Consider the following 18,102-nt stretch of genomic DNA (forward strand, 5'->3'; position numbering starts at 1 on the left):
CTTTTTATTGGCCATAAGTGATTGGATTGTAATGTGAAGTGAAAGATTGGAACGTTTCAAGGGCCTCTCTCTGCTCCGCTGACAGAGAGCAACAGTAGCTAATGTTAGTTTAGAGTCTGCTGACAGAAACAAATGGCTGGCTTCCAAAACAACACAGAAGTTACACAGAGCCCCTTTAATGTCTTCAAATGTTTATAAAAAGGAAAATTTGATTGAATTGAATTAATCATATTGAAATGCAACAAATCTAGTTGTTCCCAAGTGGTGTAGCAAGGAACACTGATGTACAGCGTGACTGAGTTTTTAATATGCTACATCCTTAGACAATAAGTGATATAGAGGCTATTCTGCACATACATGAATACAGGTTAGCCTTGAAATTTCGGCTTGGCCTTGGACACGGAAAGTTAGAAAACCACAGATATAAAAGACGAGATCAGCACATGAGAGGCTCCAGATGTGTTGTTGCCAAAGTTAATATCATCTTGGATGTAGTTTCACTGCAGCTCCTTCTAACAGTTTTGCTTGCTTGTCTCCTTATGAACCCCTTCAAGATTCAAGAGTTTTCTCATTATCCATAAATCTGTTGACTATATTATTGATTAATAGATTAATTGTTTGCTGTAGAGTGTCATCATTAGTCTTAGAAGAAGAGCATGGAAGAAGTATATTATGAGAGGCAGTAGAGATCAAACAGTGCAGGTAAAATGAAGAGAGGCCACAGGTTTAAGGGTAGAGAAGGGGTGCACAAGTGAGCACAGAGAGTTAAATGTTTTATTCAGCCCTGCAGTTTAAAGTGCCAGGGCCTTCAGGCACGGCAATGGCCGCCTAAGTGGCTACAGTGACAGCAGAAATTGGCCTTCTGGTTTACAATCTGTCGCCACAGAGTCAGACACAGCAAAGCAGCAAAGGGGGCGCAGCGCACAGAGATAAAAAAAAACAACAAAATTGACAAGAGAGTTAAGGCAAGGGTTGAGACAGGACTGGTAAGAATGGGACAGAGAACGAGGGGACAAAAAAAAAAAAATAGACTGAACCATCACGCTCAAATTGAAAGGGAGAGTGTTTCTTTTAAATCCAGTGGTCAAGCTAACAAAGCGTTCATAAGACGGCGACCAGAGCTGGACAGACAGATGCTTTTAATGCTTTAACCACTGACCACCTCTGAGGAAGGCATGTGAGAGGACAGACACACTGCGGGACAAATATAAGATAAGTTTTATCACGCTGCATATATATATTATATATATATATAATATATATATAATATATATATATAATATATAATATAATATATATATAATATAATATATATATAATATATAATATAATATATATATATATATATATATATATGATGAAAGTGATCCTAATGAGTAAAGATACACAGCACATATGAGAGGAGAGACTTCAGCTCCATAGCACCATCATCTGGACAAAACATACAGAATCCAACAATGTGCTCTGGCGTGTGCATTCATCTCAACCTCATTCTGATGTGTATGTAAGTAGGACAGCAGCTTAGTTGTGTGTGTCTAAGCGTGGATACTGGTGTTTGTCTTACCTCGGGTCGGAGCGTGGCCCTGGTGCAGGCAGGGCAGATGGGCCCGTGGCGGGAGAAAGCGATGGGCAGACGTCTGGTCCTGTTCTGGCAGGCCTGGTCTTCACACACCAACCAGCCCTGAGACACACATGAGATACATCATTTAGACGAGCTGTGACACTTCAGAACTTCAGGAGAGCTGCAACAGTCGATCAACCAAGAATTAACTTGCAGCTATTGGGACGATTGCTGCTTTTTTGACCATCGTACCAAATATTTTTTTTTAAATGTGCTTGTTCTTTTTTGGGGTGTGTGTGTGTGTGTGTATGTGTGTGTGTGTATGTGTGTGTATGTGTGTATGGTAATCCATTCATCCATTGTCAGTAACCGCTCTATCCCTTTTTATGGGGTCGCAGTATTGTTGGTACATATGTAGCTTTGTAGAAAATTTGTAACTCAGAATTCTAATATTCTTAATATTAATTAGGTAGTACTTCAAATGCAGAAATATTGCTCAGATATGCTCAGAAGAAGAAACTATTAACTGAAAACAACCATATCAAGCAACAAAACAAAAAACAACTTAAATACTCTAATTGACCCATTTGCTATTCTATGATTTCCAGAGCATTATTCTTCCTGAATTCCCATTAGTTTCGGTTCTAACCCTATAACTTCTTCATGTTATCCCTGATGGAAATTTCTCAAAACACACAGGAATAAGGCTTGTCTCCATCAGAGAGATGAACATAGAAGGACTTGCGGCAGAATAAAAAAGCCTTCACACCAGCCTTTACAACCCTATGCGATTACTTATTTTTAAAACGTGTTGGTGTCGCCATTTATTCTGGTCCTAAAAAAAAGAAAAAAAGAAAGAAGAATTGACCAAAAAAAAACTTTTGTTGCCTCAAGATACTTTAAAGAACGGTTTCTGGTAATGAGGAAAATGTTGCTGAAAATTGTTGCTCCCATTTAGCTGCTCTAATTCTGCACTACAGAAGTGACAAGAAAAGTAGTCGGAGGAAGAAAAAGCAGAAACAACTGCAGCGAGAGGTGAGTAAAAAAAACAAGAGCTTTACATCTGACTTCACATCCCACTCTGCTCTATCCTTCTCTTTACATTTGGACGTATCTTCAGCTGCCGTGTGTCAGGGTCCTGCTCGGTGAGTACTTGTCAGACAGGCAGAGCAGTGGACAGCCAAAACGGCAGTAGTTAGGACCCCCTGGGGTGAGGTAGTGACCCTGGGCAGGTGCTGTGGTCTAACCCTCTCAATCTCCCCATATTCTTCCAGACCCCTCCACCCCCTCTGCTTCTTATTCCCTGTCATTACTAAGGGGGGTTTAAAGGAGAGGGGGTTAATGCCCAACTAATGACAGAGCATAAGACCCACCACCATCAACGCCTTTGCTTCTGTCCTCCATCTATCCCTCCATCCTTCCTTCCTTCTATTCACTCAAAATAAACCCCCTCAGAAACACTGCACCTGTCTTTCTATCCACATCCCCCTCGCACAGACAGGCAGCCACTGTTTCTGATTGATTTTTATGTTTTGCTTTGTCTCGCATCTTGATCAGTTTGGAGCAGCAGCAGCAGCTACAAAGGAAAAGGTAAAGATTATTTTCTTTTCTTTACAGCTGACTCTTACAGTATATAAACCATTTTTCACGCCGCAGAAACCTTCAATAACCTTTTTATGGCAAGACCCAACCAGAACAAACTGGTTAGAAGGACGAGTTAACTGAATGCATTTCCACTGAACACAAATACATTTATTGAAGCTGCTGAAGCCTATTAGAAAGTGCACAAACATTACCAATGAAAAGATCGAAATAAAAAACGTTAGGATGTTTCATTATTAAATGCAACAAAAAGCATAGTTTTTACATAGTTTTAGGTGTTTTATAACTTTGAATCACTTCAGGTGCAATTACAAGTCTGTGCAGATGGGTTTGTACCACCGTCACACACCTGGACACTGCTATTTCTCAGACCGTGCTTTGAAAAGCTGTGTCATTGTTGCTTAAATGGAATCCAACGTTACCATTGACATAAGTTATTTTTCAAAGCTGTTGCATTGGGCATTGCATTTTTCTTTTATTCCCTTGTTTGAAAAGACATTTGTGCTCTTCTCTTTTAGCACACGATAGGGTTTCCTCTTGGATCTTGATATTCTTTGTTTCATTCTCCTGAACGACTGAAGTTGATTCGGACTTGTCTTGAAAAAGACAAAACAAACATTAAATTGCTCCCCACAGCCCACCTGGCATTATCCAAATCCACAAAAAAGACAATATTGACACCGTTCAACATGGTCGAACTTGTACACCCACCTCAGATGGGGTTTACGCTAACACTTTTAGCTCAGCAGCTACAGTGAAGATCTCTGCATTTAACAGGATGTATAAAACATTTTTTTTCCCCAAATGAATTTACAATCTTGGGACTTCTGGAAACCTGGATTTCTCTGTACAAGCTATGCGCAGCCATTTTATGCTTTATTTTTGGTTATTTTTTTAATGTTTCAAAACAAGTCTCCATATACTTCAGTTGTTCAGGAGAATGCTGCAACACTGTTTTGCTGTGAAGCTCCCCCCCCCACCCACCCACCCACACACACACACACACACACACACACACACACACACACACACACAGTGAGAGACAGAGTCAGCCAATCTCCTCTAAATTAAAACCAAACACACACATTCAAACAAACACATACGTCCCCAAATCAATTAGACAGTCCCAGAGTTCACAGCTTTACCCACAAACCCCAGCTCCAGGGCTAATTATTTGAACGCCTCTGCCGGTCTTGTACAAAGACCAGGGCATCATGGGAAATGAGACTGCTTCAGCGTCTCTGATAAAGACATATGAAGGACAATGAGGTTTGCGGAGGGGAGATAAGGAATATGAGTGTGTTTTTTCAACAGGCGGCTGCTTGATCTCTGTCCGTTTTTGTGTATTTCTTATGACACAAGCCTTGGCACACACGGGCTGTTCCCATGGGACTCACATAGAGCACAAACATATTAATCATTTCCCATTCACGTGTATTAAACTGAATTACTAAGACACACATCAAAGACTCAAGAGGAGGGAGAGCTGAAAGGAGGAAAAGCTACCCACAATGCCCTTGTGCTCTGCTGCTCTGACCCAGGACCCATCTACTCAAACCACACACACACACACTCATAAAAATAAAAATAAATTGAGATTAAGTGCGGCAGACCTGTGTAAGCCGCAGAGAAAGGACTAAAAACAAGGAGCACATGAGGAGTGCAGCAAGAAAAAAAAATTTAATTGAGGCATTACGGCAGAGCGAGGGTGGAGGGTGGGGGTGTACAGTCGGACGTGAGGGAATAAAGGCCCATAATTGCATAATTATAGCAGTGGATACCTGACACACTGAATGCAGACGTCAAATGAGTTCCACATAATTTAACCAAACAGAGGCAAGACCAGGCCACGACAGGGCCCACCACGAAATATACCCTCTCTCTCTGCTTCCTCGTCTTTGTCTGCTCACTTTTTTCAACACTCAACACTTTCAAACCTCTCATTCTTACAGTGTGGAGCCTGATACTTTAACATGGACCTCTTTGTTACTGTACTCCTCTGTTGAGCTGCATGGATACAGCACATAGAGATCTGTTTTAAATTATTACGTAGTCTGGGTTCCACTGGCTGTGACTCTTTAACTTCGGACTAGATGAGCTGCTTGGTGCTGAATGGATTCTCAGATAAAGTCATCTGTCGGGCAAAATATTGACTACGGCGTGTTGATCAGACAGATCAACCTACCTGAGGCAAAGTAAAGTGTCCGATAATGAAGAGGTCCCCTCGCAATATCAGATAGCAAAGTGAACATCAGTTAGTGGATTATTAATGTGGGTTCTATTGAGCATCAGATAATAGTACGTATTCAAGTAGCTTGTTTTGTGCAATAAACAGTCCAGAGGCCAGAATCTTAAGAGTAATTTGTGGTTACGATACGTTTCACTTAAAATTGCTCATAACGAGAGCATCATGATACAGTTAGATTGATGCTGTGAAGTACTGTTGGGTGACTAAATACATGATAACATCTATCTAATTGAAGAATACAAAATACCCCCTAACGAGACAAAGTGCTGGAATTATGTATTCATTCATGCCATTGTGGTGTGCATAAAGTTTTAAATAAATATATCATTGATAATCGCATCACAAGTGGAAGTGACATGATATATTGCCACATCCATATTTTGCCTCACTTCTATTTAAGTCTATTTTGAGACTCTGTTTAATACCAAGTTAAATTTTGGCATTTTTGCTTGTAAAATGACAAAATTATCGAGATAGTTGATTAATAGATAAGTAGATACAGAGACTATCAACTGTTAACACAGAGAAGCCTCTCTGACCTGACTCCTGCTGTACCAGAGGAATCCACCTGCCCCACACACACACACACGCACGCACGCACACACACACACACGAAAAAGCTCTAACTGCTTTTTTGTCCTTCAGCAGTCAACACTTCTACTTCTAAAGCGAATAGACCTAAAATCGGTCTACTTCACAAACTCTCTCACACACACACGCACACGCACACACACACACACACACACACACACACACACACACACACACACACACTGAATAGAGCTCAAACGGTTCCACTTTGTACCTCCTCCGCTTAATCAAAGCTTCTCTATTCAACAATTTGACCTTTTGTTCAAAACAGGATTATCACCTTCTCTGGTCTTCATTCACCCTTTCTCTCTCTCCCTCCCCCTTTCTTCTCTTGCCCCTCAGCCCGTTTCCAGGGGCGACCCGCATGACGAGGGTAATTGCAATAATTTGTTAAATGCCATGGCAACGGTGGTTTGATGGGAGGGGTTTTAAAAAAAAAGAAAAAGGAGGAATTGGATGGTTCAGGAAACGAGCGAATCTCTCATTTTGCCAAAGACAGCGGGACGAGCGGAGGAAAGGATGACAACAGTGTGTGTGTGTGTGTGTGTGTGTTTATGACTGACTAAGTGTGTGCGTGTGAGGAAGAGAGAGAGGAGTGAACAAGTGTTTGCCCATTCTCAGGGTGCTGGTTTATTGATAATGGTAGGGATGAGGGTGGGGGGGGACAGGAGGTAATTTTGCTAATGATTAATGTCTCTGTGGTCCTAGCTAGGACGCCAACACACATACACGTTTATTGGTGTGCGCACACACACACACACACACACACACACACACACACACACACACACACACACACACACACACACACACACACACCGAGGTACAGAGCTTTCACTCTATCTGGCCAGACAAACAGCTCTATTTGAACTCTCCCTCGGCCTGAAAGGAATCCTTAATTACACAATATTACCCCTCTTCATTGCCCCGCTGTGTGTGCTGTGTCCACTGCTGTTCAGCCTCCAGTTGTGTGTGTGTGTGCGTGTGTGTGTGTGTTGCTGTGTGAGGTGTAAGTATTCAGTGGTAGCAGCTGTTTCACACATCTTGACAAAGGGGTTGAGGGGGGCTCGCTCCCCACACATTCACCAAACTAATTGATTTCTGTTCAGCACTGTGGGAGAGTAACCCCCACATACACACACATACACTATCACACACTTTTACAGACAGTGCATTCCACTCGCTCAAGACCAAGGGGGGAGAGAGAGAGAGAGAGAGAGAGAGAGAGAGAGAGAGAGAGAGAGAGACCGCTACAAAGGCAACAGAGGCATCCAGTTTACACTCTCAAGCTGCTCGTCAGGCTCCGAGTACAGTGACAACTTGCCCTGAACACTGTTTTTTGCTTCACATCCAGTCTCCAATCAGCCTAAATGGAATCCATCTGTGTAACCTGAGTCCCTGGATATCAGTTTTACAAACAACGTAATGGGAGAGAAGTGAAAGTAGACTTGAGCAGGTACTCTATATATCCCAGAATCTATCCATCTAACAGTATGTACCAATACTGCACCAAGACAGTTGCATGGGTTTGCATCCATCTGTCTAAATGTGTCTATATTTTTAAATTCTTCTTTCAAAAGATTGAGGTATTCCTACAACATCAGCTTGATTTTATCCTGATAGCTTGCTATTGCTGGTTAGGATAATTCAAATTATATTGAAATTCAGTCATCTTGCACTCGAAGTGCAGGGGTGTCTTTAAGAAAGCAAGTTGCAACGAGGGGGGCCAGGGTCCTGTCGAGGCATATACCATATAGAGTGGTCCCTATGAGTCATGAGGTTGCTCAGGTTGACAATCTCCTTCTGCTGCCATCATTTGGTGTGAGGGCTTAGTAGTGGAGTTGTGCAAGGAAGCAGAAAGAGAGGCGGAAGGTAATACATTCTATACGCTAAAACCGCCTTTAAAAACTGCAGTTTTATCTAGCAGCATTGAATTATTTCATATTGTTTCTGTATTCATGTGCATTCAACTTGTATTTCATCATGGGGGTGTTTATGAGCTAATGTTCTTTGGTCTCTAGATCTGAAAATACGAAGAGCTGACAATGAAAACAGTCAAAGATCTGCATATCATTAGGTGTGTCTGTAAATATTTCAAAATCTTCCCATACTGTACATATTCTTTCAAACCAAGAGCAGCCCTGTACTAGTAACACAAATCTGCTTGATCTTTAAAGTCGAAAACATTTGATTTGTTGTATATTTAGTTTTCCAGTGACCCAGTTTTCTCATGTGTATCATTCAAATTTCACCTTAACATATTTAAAAATGACAAAGACTGCATGTTAAAGTTGGTATTCAACGTAAGAATGGCCATTTAAGTATTTTCACGGATCATGCTCCTTGAAATCTTACTGCTGCTCTTTTCATTTTGCAAGCATTATGTGCTCTTTGGTGGAAAATGTCAGCATAGTGCCCTGCTGAGGTTTCCTTCATCTCTTGTCCAACATCTTTTTGATGGCATCTTTAACCATTACTGCATCAGTTGCATCCCACGTTGTGTTAAACACAGCCCAACACTATTTAACACACTTTGTGAGGATAGGTTTGACAAGGTTTGATTGTTTCAATACATGGAACTCTGTTTCTGTCTGGTTGAGCTTTCATTTTGTCTGCTGAAGGATTCATCTGATGTCATCAGTAATGTGTTGATAGATAGTGGTATGCACCAACATTCGGAGTACTTAACAGCGCAAAACGCTTTGAGTTTGTGGACCAAACATATACATTTAGTGTACGTTCTTGGTCAAGCGAAGCACATTTTGTGGTGAAATGTATATTTCTAACTAAACGCAACCTTTGAACAAAATGGTTTTAAAAAAAGGGGGAAAATAGGCAAAGAGAGAGCAGCTCATCAGCTGGCCAGCTGTGCCAGTCTAACAAGTTACCATTAGACACCGAATGAAGTCCATTTGTGGACCCGCAGGTGTTGAAGTAAACACACGAGTGTTTGCTTTACACACACTGAAAAACACAAGCATGCAGAGTTTCATTAAAAGAAATCAGTTTTTTATCAAAACCTCACACCTGCCAACTGGAATACAAACACAGAAATACTCACAGAGTAGTACTTCTTGATATGGCGACGGATGTCAAGTAGCAGTTTGTTGCTGATGTTAACAGCGTAGTCAATGGGGCTGCCCCCACAGGGGACATGACAACATCGCAGCAAGCTGGGCTCCAACTTTAATCCCTGAAAAAGAGACAACAGTTTAAATCACTAACAATATAATCTGCTGCAGCTATCAAGGAAAAACTAGTCTTCTTCAAAATACATGCATAAAAACAGGCAACTGTAATGTTGTACACAATCCATCAGCGACTCGCACACAAACTGTAGATGGTTTTAAATGTTTGCACTTACAGTGAGTGTCAAGAAAAGGCTGATTGAGAGGAAGTCTGCACATTATCGCTTTCAAGTATAGCTGGAAGCTTGTGGGTGAAATGACTTTTTTTCCCCCTCCCAAGAAACTATGTGGAGATAAATACCACGTGTAGAATGTGTACATAGCATCAAGTGTCAAAAAGTGTCAAATACTGAAGGAAGGCATCAAGCAATTGGTCAGATACTTCGTCTTGTCAAGTAATGTTTTTGGTAAATTCAGATTTTGGTAGATTTAAAGTTACAAAGTGGTTGGATAGTATTTTAACAAGGAGATTACAGTCAGGAGCAAAACATGTTGCCGTAGTTTACCATTCAGATTCAGATGCTTCTGAAACCTTCTGTAACTCAGGATTCGCATTCACACCCACTTCTTGCCATTATCGGTCGGCTGAGTTGAAAAGGGAGCCAGGGTTTTAACTTCTCCTGAAGGCTTTCATTGTTCACTCTTGACACTTTTCATGTGCACAAATTTAACTTCCAGCAGAGACTGTCTGTTCACTAGTCTTGAATGATATGGTATCTCAAGGGCTGTCTCTCCACCCTGCCTCCGTCGCTGAACCGTTAGTAACAACTAACTATGTACAGCATGTTTTCTAGTTTAGCTCATCCCTTAGCTTCAATCCGCATTCAGCAGCACAGGAAACAGAATTGCTTGCTCTGTAATTATGTTTCTTAACAAAATTCACCTTGTGAGTTGTAGTTAACTCGTCATGTACACAGGTTTTAACTTTGGAACTTTCACTTACTGAACACCCCTGTTACTCAACTCAACTGTGTAAGCATAGATATTGAAAACAAGTACAAAACCATTTGGCAAAGACAAATGAAAAGTGTGATAAGTCTACATAAGTATTTTGCCCAAAAAAATTAATGACTTACATTTTAGAAGGCTTTCAAATGATGGGGTTTGTTGTTTTGAGTGTGTGGTTACAATGGCTAAAAGGGGGAAGCGTTTTACTTCTGCACACTAACACTGCAGTAACCAAAATCCCAACAGATGTCATGAATGTCCTCTGCAAAAAATATATGTATACTGGGATTTATCGCAGGTGCATTTTTAACCCTGTGATCAGAAAAACAGTTCTGAAAACAGCAGCCTCCCATTAAACCCCCACAAGGAACATGTCACAAGTTTAAAAGTTGTAAGGGCTTAAAGCACCCCTGGGCCTACTAAATTTTAACATTATTGTCGACCGGAGAAAAGAGGTCAACGTGACCTCAGCACCCCTGAATTGTCCACTTGACAGCAAGCCTTATAGTTAATGCAATGGAAAAAGTAGCCGCAGTACATAACAATTACACCAAATATAACAGCTTTAAACACTCGCTCCTTTAAACCTGAACTCCATTTAACTGTCACATTGATGGCAGCAAAAATAAAAAATAAAAGGTTTCTGCAGGGAGAATGCATGTGACACCCCCCTGCCCAGCCATACCCAGGTTTTTTTTGTTTGCCTACATAATTTTTCCCAAAGGAAAAAAATACCACATTTTCATTTCAGAGTCATTTAACTCCCCTAATATGCAGCTACAAACATTAACCCCTCCATCACAGTCCATCATCATCCTCCTCCCCTCCTCTTCATGTTTTTCCCCTCTCTCGTCTGCTCTGGATGAAAGCAACCTCCCCTCTTCTCCCCTCCTACTCTTTTTTATCTCACTTGTGTCATTCCAAACGTCACTTTGATAACAGAACCCTCCTAAACCAAGTTGTGTCTATAAAAATTATACAACACTTACTTGCCAGTTATTTTATGGCTGAGCAATTCAATGAAATACACCCAAAGTTCTTTCTGTCTTGTGTTTGTGCGAGACTTCAAATCCCCCAACCAACCGCCTGCCACCTTAAATCTGCACTTTAAACAAAACTGTTAAACAATTTTAAAAAAAATGTATAATGTCAAGTGTCTACTCTGAACGTTTCCTTGGTCTGATAATGTGCAGCTCTGACAGCCTGTTGATTTAACTGCCTGATGTGGGATACCCAATGCTCTAATAAAACTGAACTCAGGGAAATCCCTGCAACTCCGTCCAGCTTTTCTTTCCACTGCACATTTAATCTTTTCATCCCCCTCTCATCAAACAACTTTCCTCCTCTGTCTGTCCTCCATCATCCATCACCGCCTCCTCCAACCATCTTCTGGCTCGGTGTCAGTGGTGGAGTCAAGGCCCATCTGTCCTCCCCTCTCATTGAGCTGTTAGACCATGTTCACCACCCTAATTAACTTCCTGTCTTATCAGCTTCGCTGTGCGTGCGTGCATACCGTCCTCTGACGTACTGTGGAAAACCAACACCAGTAATCAGACGAATTCTGGGTAATTCTAAAGAAATTAACTTTTAAACAAACATTTCAATGCTCTTAGAACATCAAAGTCAAAAGTATTTGATTCACTGCAACTAAAACATTTTGGTATGTGTTGTGTAATGTTATCAATCTTTAATGGAGTGTGTGTATAATACTCCTTTTTCTAATTAAATACAAGTTCTCTCTGCCAGCGGAGGACACAGGGTTGTCAGTTTTATTAGTGTCTGTCAGACAAGAAAAAGCTGTGTGACCTGCTCCTCATTAGAAGTTGATAACACACATACACACTCACGACCTTGGCCTGACAAATGGTAGGAGATCAGTGTGTGTGTGCGTGTGTGTGCGTGCCCGCGTCCACAGAGCAGCAGGGGTTAAGGGAAGGCTTTTCAAGTTGTGCAGTCCAAACTATGCCAATGAAAACAGAGTCCGTATTGGAGCCAGGCAGCTGTCTAAAAATACAGACAGAGACACAATATAGAGGATGACTAAAGCATGAATCCTTCTCTGGAAATTTGACTGAAATGCCTTCGTAAACACCATTCTTCAATTCTCAGACTCTCTTTCTTGGTCTCTGCTGACTAATCTGTTACACCAGTGAAACACATCTTTAGTGACTGAATTCTTTTATTTTTTTTCATTTCAGTCTCTCTTTGTTTCTCTGTCAGGTTCTTGGTAAGGTTTTGTGTGCTGCAGAAGATCATCTCTGACCCCACAATTTATTATTCTGCTGCAGCCAGAGTTATGTCATTGTGTCCACACATATCAGACACTAAATTTAAATTTAATTTTTACACAAATCTAAGACACAAATCTAATTATTGACAGAAAGTCTTTTCCTTATGGAAGCATCGCAGGTATGTACACAGGTATTCAGTATTTAAATGTGCTCCGAGTCACAGGTAGGTTTTATGTTGGAATATGGTTATTAGAGTTATGTCAGTTACATTTTGCCTACAGGTAAAGCTGAGCCTTAAAATAATATTGTGACACTTTTAGGCTGTGTTACAGTACACAATATACAGTATATCTTGAAATTTCTTTCAAAGCACCTCACAAAGGACACAATTGGGCATCAAAACCAAATATCAATGTTTTTGACCCAATACCTTCATATTGATATTGCAACAGTATTTCATGGATTACTAATGCTGCTTTCACAAGATATTTATATATATATTTTATGATATATAAATAAGTATTGGAACAAGTGGAAAAGTCTGGTTAGTTTTCTGAAATGCAGCCTTTAAAACCAGGACGCCATATCATGATGAAGCAATATTCAAAAGAGGATATATTATATCATGAATATCGATATATATTACCCTGCCCTACTAACAGGTTAGTGCAAGTATGAAGTAAGAAGATTCAGTTCGGTGGTAGATTTAATGACTTGGTACGTGTGGAATTTCCCGCAGTAGAACTTGAAGAGCTTTTTGACAAAAAAAATGATGGGACAAATGAAATTAGATTTAAAAAAAGGCTTGTGGCAATTTAGACCTCACAAATTCAAAACTAAGATTATTTAATGACTTTTACAAGCCTAATACGTATAAGATTGATTTAAAGACATTTAAGGATCTGCAGACAGCCTGTACTTACAATAATTATATACTATACACTGAGTTGCCAGCTTATTAGGTACGCCTAGCAAAAACTAATGGAGTGTAATACAACAGTCCTGCAATAATTCCTCCCTTCATGATTCTGGAGGATACTGAATTGTTTTCCATTATACCAACAGGTGTTTTACATTATTTTGTCCACTTGATTAATTGCAATGAGCGTAGGCTAAAAAGGAGTGTCTACTGAACCCTGAGATCCAAAGAAGATTCTTTGACAAAAGATCTTCTGGAGCTGTTTTGGCAACTTTTCCTCAGCGATGATGTAAACTGGTGTTAGGCTGCACAGATTTGTCATTCCCCCTGAAGAAAAGGTGTTTACAGTGACTAAAACTTGATCTCTTTTCATTTGCAAATATGCCAATCTGAGTTGTTAGACAAATTAATGGCTGTGATGACTGAATCTTTTGAGAAATGATAATGGGAAAACTTTAAGTGTAGATCTATAATGCATTTTGTCTCAAGCAGACTTTCCCATCCAGTAATCCATGACAGCATATTTGTTAAGTGTTGCAGCTTCATGCTTCGTGTGAATACCTCATTCTAACAACATCTTATATTGGATAGACGACAATGATCGCGTGATTGAAATGCCGTCATTAGCAAAGTTATCGATGCACCAGCTGACAAACTGATCTGTAATGGGGTGGACATACTCCAGAAGGGACATGGACGGCATACACAACCCCAGTTCTGTTAACACTGTGATAGTTGTCATCGTGTTCATTTTTATAAGCAAAAAAGGAAAAAAAATTATGAATCATTTAAAACACAGCAGTATAAATGAGCATCAACTCACAGCTCCTTCAAAGACGCTGTCGTAGATGTTGTCAGTGCCACATTGAGGGCAGGTGAAGGTGAACCTCTCACAGTCTTTGTAGCGCTCCTCGTTAGTCAGCTGGACCGGAGCTCCCAGAGTGCCATCAGCCTCTTCCTCCCTCTGATACTGCTGCTGAGCCCGGAACTGACTCGGATCCAGACCTGGAAAAGGATAATTCTTGTTTACAACACAGGTCATTTTATTCTGTCACATTTCCCCTTTTTTATATAAATTAGAACAATTGTTTACACACAGATGGGGCAGGGTTCTCCATACAAATCACTTAATTCTAAGACTATTCGACAACAATGAAACGTCTATTTTGTACTTTTATTAGGCTGTTGTGACATTAGGGTATGACAACTTTTCTATGTTTGGCTGCCTCAGCTGTCAACAGACAATAAAACAGGTATCATGACTGATACTAACAGACACATAAAGAGGGATTAGAACCATCACTCAAAGTAAGATGGCCACACTAATACTTCATGGCCAGTGTTTATTAATAAAATATCGCATTTTTAGACTGCAAATGAGAATCCCGATAAGGCATTTAATCCCAAGTGTTCTGCAAGTTGATGTCAACAACACCAATCAGAAAAACCTTTCACTAATTTAATTCTAATTACATGCTTTCATCATTCTGTAATTTCCCTTTTTTCTAAGGCGTAAGGCAACCTGAAATTCCTCAAGTAATAATTAAACACCAGAGCGATGTTGGGCCACCCACTCTCAATCAAAATAAAAGGCCTCTACAGACATTAACATACCGAGCCACGTGGCTATGAGCACGCTGTCGATGCCCTCGATGGGGTCACAGATGCGGGACACCACTGGGTGGACCTGCTGGGCAAGGTAGTACTGAGTATCCAGACTGAGATTCTCCTGCTTCTGGAGCTGCTCTAGGGCATAGGCTCTCTGACTGGCTGTCAGCGTGGAGCCGTCCTAGGGGAGAAAGAAACACATACAATCAAGTGAGTGGTAAGTTGTACTAAACATCATGTTGTGTGTTTTAAAAACCCTAAAAAACAAACGATGGGACAGTATCTAAAGAGATGATATTTATGATTCTCCCATATATGCTAACCTTGCAGATGATGTAGGAGACTGTATCTCCAGCTTTGACCCGGCGACCACCCTGGGAATTGATCCATAGAGCTACATGTACGTGAGGGAGGCTCTTCTTATCTGGATAGTCCTGAGGATCTTTAGTCAGAGCCTGGAGGAAAGAAAGTAATGAACAGAATGATAAATAATAAGATAAAACCTAAACATTTGCTTAAATAGAATGTTCTGCTTTGTGTCTATGTGTTTGTGCCATCACTTTGTAACACTGTAGACACACACACAAACACTTCCTCACCTTGTGTATCTCATACTGGCTGAGCGGTATGTCACCAGCTGCTACTTTCTCTCCCACCTCTACCAGGTGCTTCTGGATGTTCTCCACAATTACATCGCGGTTCTGGTCCGACAAGATTTGACCGATCACATAGCTGAAAGTGCAGGGGAGAGGAATGCTTCAGATACACCATTAAACCCTTTCAAGTGCATCCAATTTTTGAAATATATTCTCAAATGACAGAAACTGCAAAACTGGTAACATGGGGGAAAAAATCCAGATGTAGCTTTTAGTCACAGCTCTGTTCAGTTTATGTAACGTACTTGCCGCATTCTTTGGCCAGGCCACACCAGTCTCTTCGGACAATGTCCAAGCCTTTGAGCTCCTGCTTGACGCTGTATCGTCCCTCCCCGTGGTTCTCCACCACCAAGGCAGCGTATTTCTTCTTCTTCAGGAGTAAAAGTGACTTAAACACACCGTCGATGTCGATCTCTAGCAGTTTGTAGAGCTTATTTACTTCTGCCTTCACCTGAAAATAATTTACAAACATATGCTCAAAGTGAAAATGTCAAATACTGAAACAACTAAAGAAGAGGTATATACAGCTTCACTTCACACCTTATTGCCAAGTTTGTAGACTTCCTCCAGAGACCGGCTGTTGGTGTTGATCATGATGGAGTCGGTATCTCCGTAGATGACTTCCAGATTCATCTGAGTCACATGAAAGGAATTTGACACAAGGAAGAAAAACTTTATTGCAGCTGGACAATAAAACAAATTTGGTACAATACTGAGATCTGGATGAAAAAATGTCAACCAATGAAACCCAACCACAATTATTTTACAGTATAATCTGGAATTACATTTACTGTACAGCTGGAATTATAATTCCTACCATGGAATTAGTATTATAACATATTTAATTGTAAATATTATTTTCAATCGCATATCTCTTATACATTTAGACAACAATACTGTATGATAGCAATATAGCATTTATTATATTTGAATGTTATTGTATTATTAGCTAAATCATTACTTCACCAACTGATACCCTTTTCTAAATAGAAATGACAGCATTGTATTACTGTATTGTGTGTGTATATATCACATAGACTGAACATACATTAGACATTCAGCTTGGGCAATTTAATTTCATTAAATAACAAAATAATATTAAATATGAACTTTTAAATAAGACATATTGATATTTTCAGTCTAATAGTATAATATATCAAGTGAAGCTAGTCTGTCCCTGGTTCACTTACCTCTAAACTCTAGAGGCCAAGTGAGAAAAGACACTAATACATAATATATTTCTACTTATAGTTCACACATGGAATCGTGTTGACTTCTTTCACACAAGTATGTGCTCAGTTTACTTAGATAATCCAAGATGTTGTGTATGATGCATATACTGTAACTGGTTTAATGCCATCTCTCTTTTTAAGTTTTCTTGTTATAATCAGGATATTATATGAAATGTGAAGAAACTGTTTACATTCACCATAATTGAGGTAACTGTGACAAGTGATCCTGTTACAGATGCTAGGTCAACTCCTCCAGCTTTACTTCCAATGCATTTGATTTATAAAATTTCCCTGATTAAATTTGTATCATATGAACTGATCAGAACAACCAAACGATTGATAGTAACCCACCTTCTGAACCATGTCTTTGGTGTGCATCAGAATCTGAAAGAGAAAGCAGAAACCGGTGTGAATGTGGGCTGACGCAAACAACAGAAAGCACTGAAACACATAGAGAATTTAAGCACAGTAAACAAATATATCTCTTAGAAAGAAACAAAGATTAAACATTAAGTTTCTATGTTATTTATTCTTTGTGTTTGTGTGTGTGTGTGAATGTGTGAGTGCGAGTGCGTGAATTTGTGTGGACATGGGAGCAGAGCAGGTGACTTGCTTTTAAATGGGGGATAATTGGCTAAGAGGGCAATTATGAGAGCGTGCTGTGACAGGCGTCTTTTCAACCCACACACATCCCAGCCGGGCAACACACACACACACACACACACACACACACACACACACACACACACACACACACACACACACACACACACACACCTTAATGACTCGTAATGGCCTTTATCACCCGCAGAGTGAGTGACGGACAAATAAGAGAATTCTGTTAACACAGGTTGTCCACTGAGTGTGTGTGCGTGTGCATGTGTGTGTGTGTGTGTGCACGTGTGTGTGTGTGAACGAGGGAGAGATCCGAGCAGCAGAGGGATCCCAACAGGTGGGGGCCCAATGGAGGGGAGGGCAGGGTGGGGGGCTCCGGGTGGCTAATCTGGGGGGTCGGAGGGACGGAACGCAGTGTGACCTGTCAACAGCAATCTGCTCCTCAATCAACCATGGCCGCATATATACACACCGACTCACACTGTGCTCCGTGTGGGGACAAGGACGTGGCTATTTCAGAGTGTGAGGAAGGGGCGGGGTTGGGCTGCGGCAGGACAGGGGGAGGGTGGGGGAGTCGGGGGCGAGGGTGTTCCACTCCCTGAAACCAGAGTGGGACTTAAGCTTGCTTTATGGGCTGCTACATACCACTGTACAACGGGGGGAGTTTGAGTCATTCACAGAACAGCCTTCTCCATTAGGGACT

The 18,102-nt window shown here is 40.7% G+C and overlaps 1 protein-coding gene across 1 annotated transcript in view; it reads right to left on the minus strand.

The window, feature by feature from the left end:
* The window catches only part of pola1 (polymerase (DNA directed), alpha 1), a 60,893-nt gene that overhangs the window by 18,101 nt on the left and 24,690 nt on the right, over positions 1–18,102 (minus strand). The window contains exons 27-35 of the mRNA XM_030398869.1: positions 17,136–17,168; positions 16,093–16,185; positions 15,798–16,003; positions 15,496–15,628; positions 15,220–15,351; positions 14,903–15,077; positions 14,112–14,293; positions 9,064–9,195; positions 1,565–1,681 (exon numbers count right to left, since the gene is read on the minus strand). Coding sequence (XP_030254729.1) covers positions 1,565–1,681; positions 9,064–9,195; positions 14,112–14,293; positions 14,903–15,077; positions 15,220–15,351; positions 15,496–15,628; positions 15,798–16,003; positions 16,093–16,185; positions 17,136–17,168 — 1,203 coding nt within the window. The remainder of the gene's footprint in view (positions 1–1,564; positions 1,682–9,063; positions 9,196–14,111; positions 14,294–14,902; positions 15,078–15,219; positions 15,352–15,495; positions 15,629–15,797; positions 16,004–16,092; positions 16,186–17,135; positions 17,169–18,102) is intronic.

The sequence above is a fragment of the Sparus aurata genome, chromosome 19, assembly GCF_900880675.1.
Source record: "Sparus aurata chromosome 19, fSpaAur1.1, whole genome shotgun sequence".
NCBI classification, from domain to species: domain Eukaryota; kingdom Metazoa; phylum Chordata; class Actinopteri; order Spariformes; family Sparidae; genus Sparus; species Sparus aurata.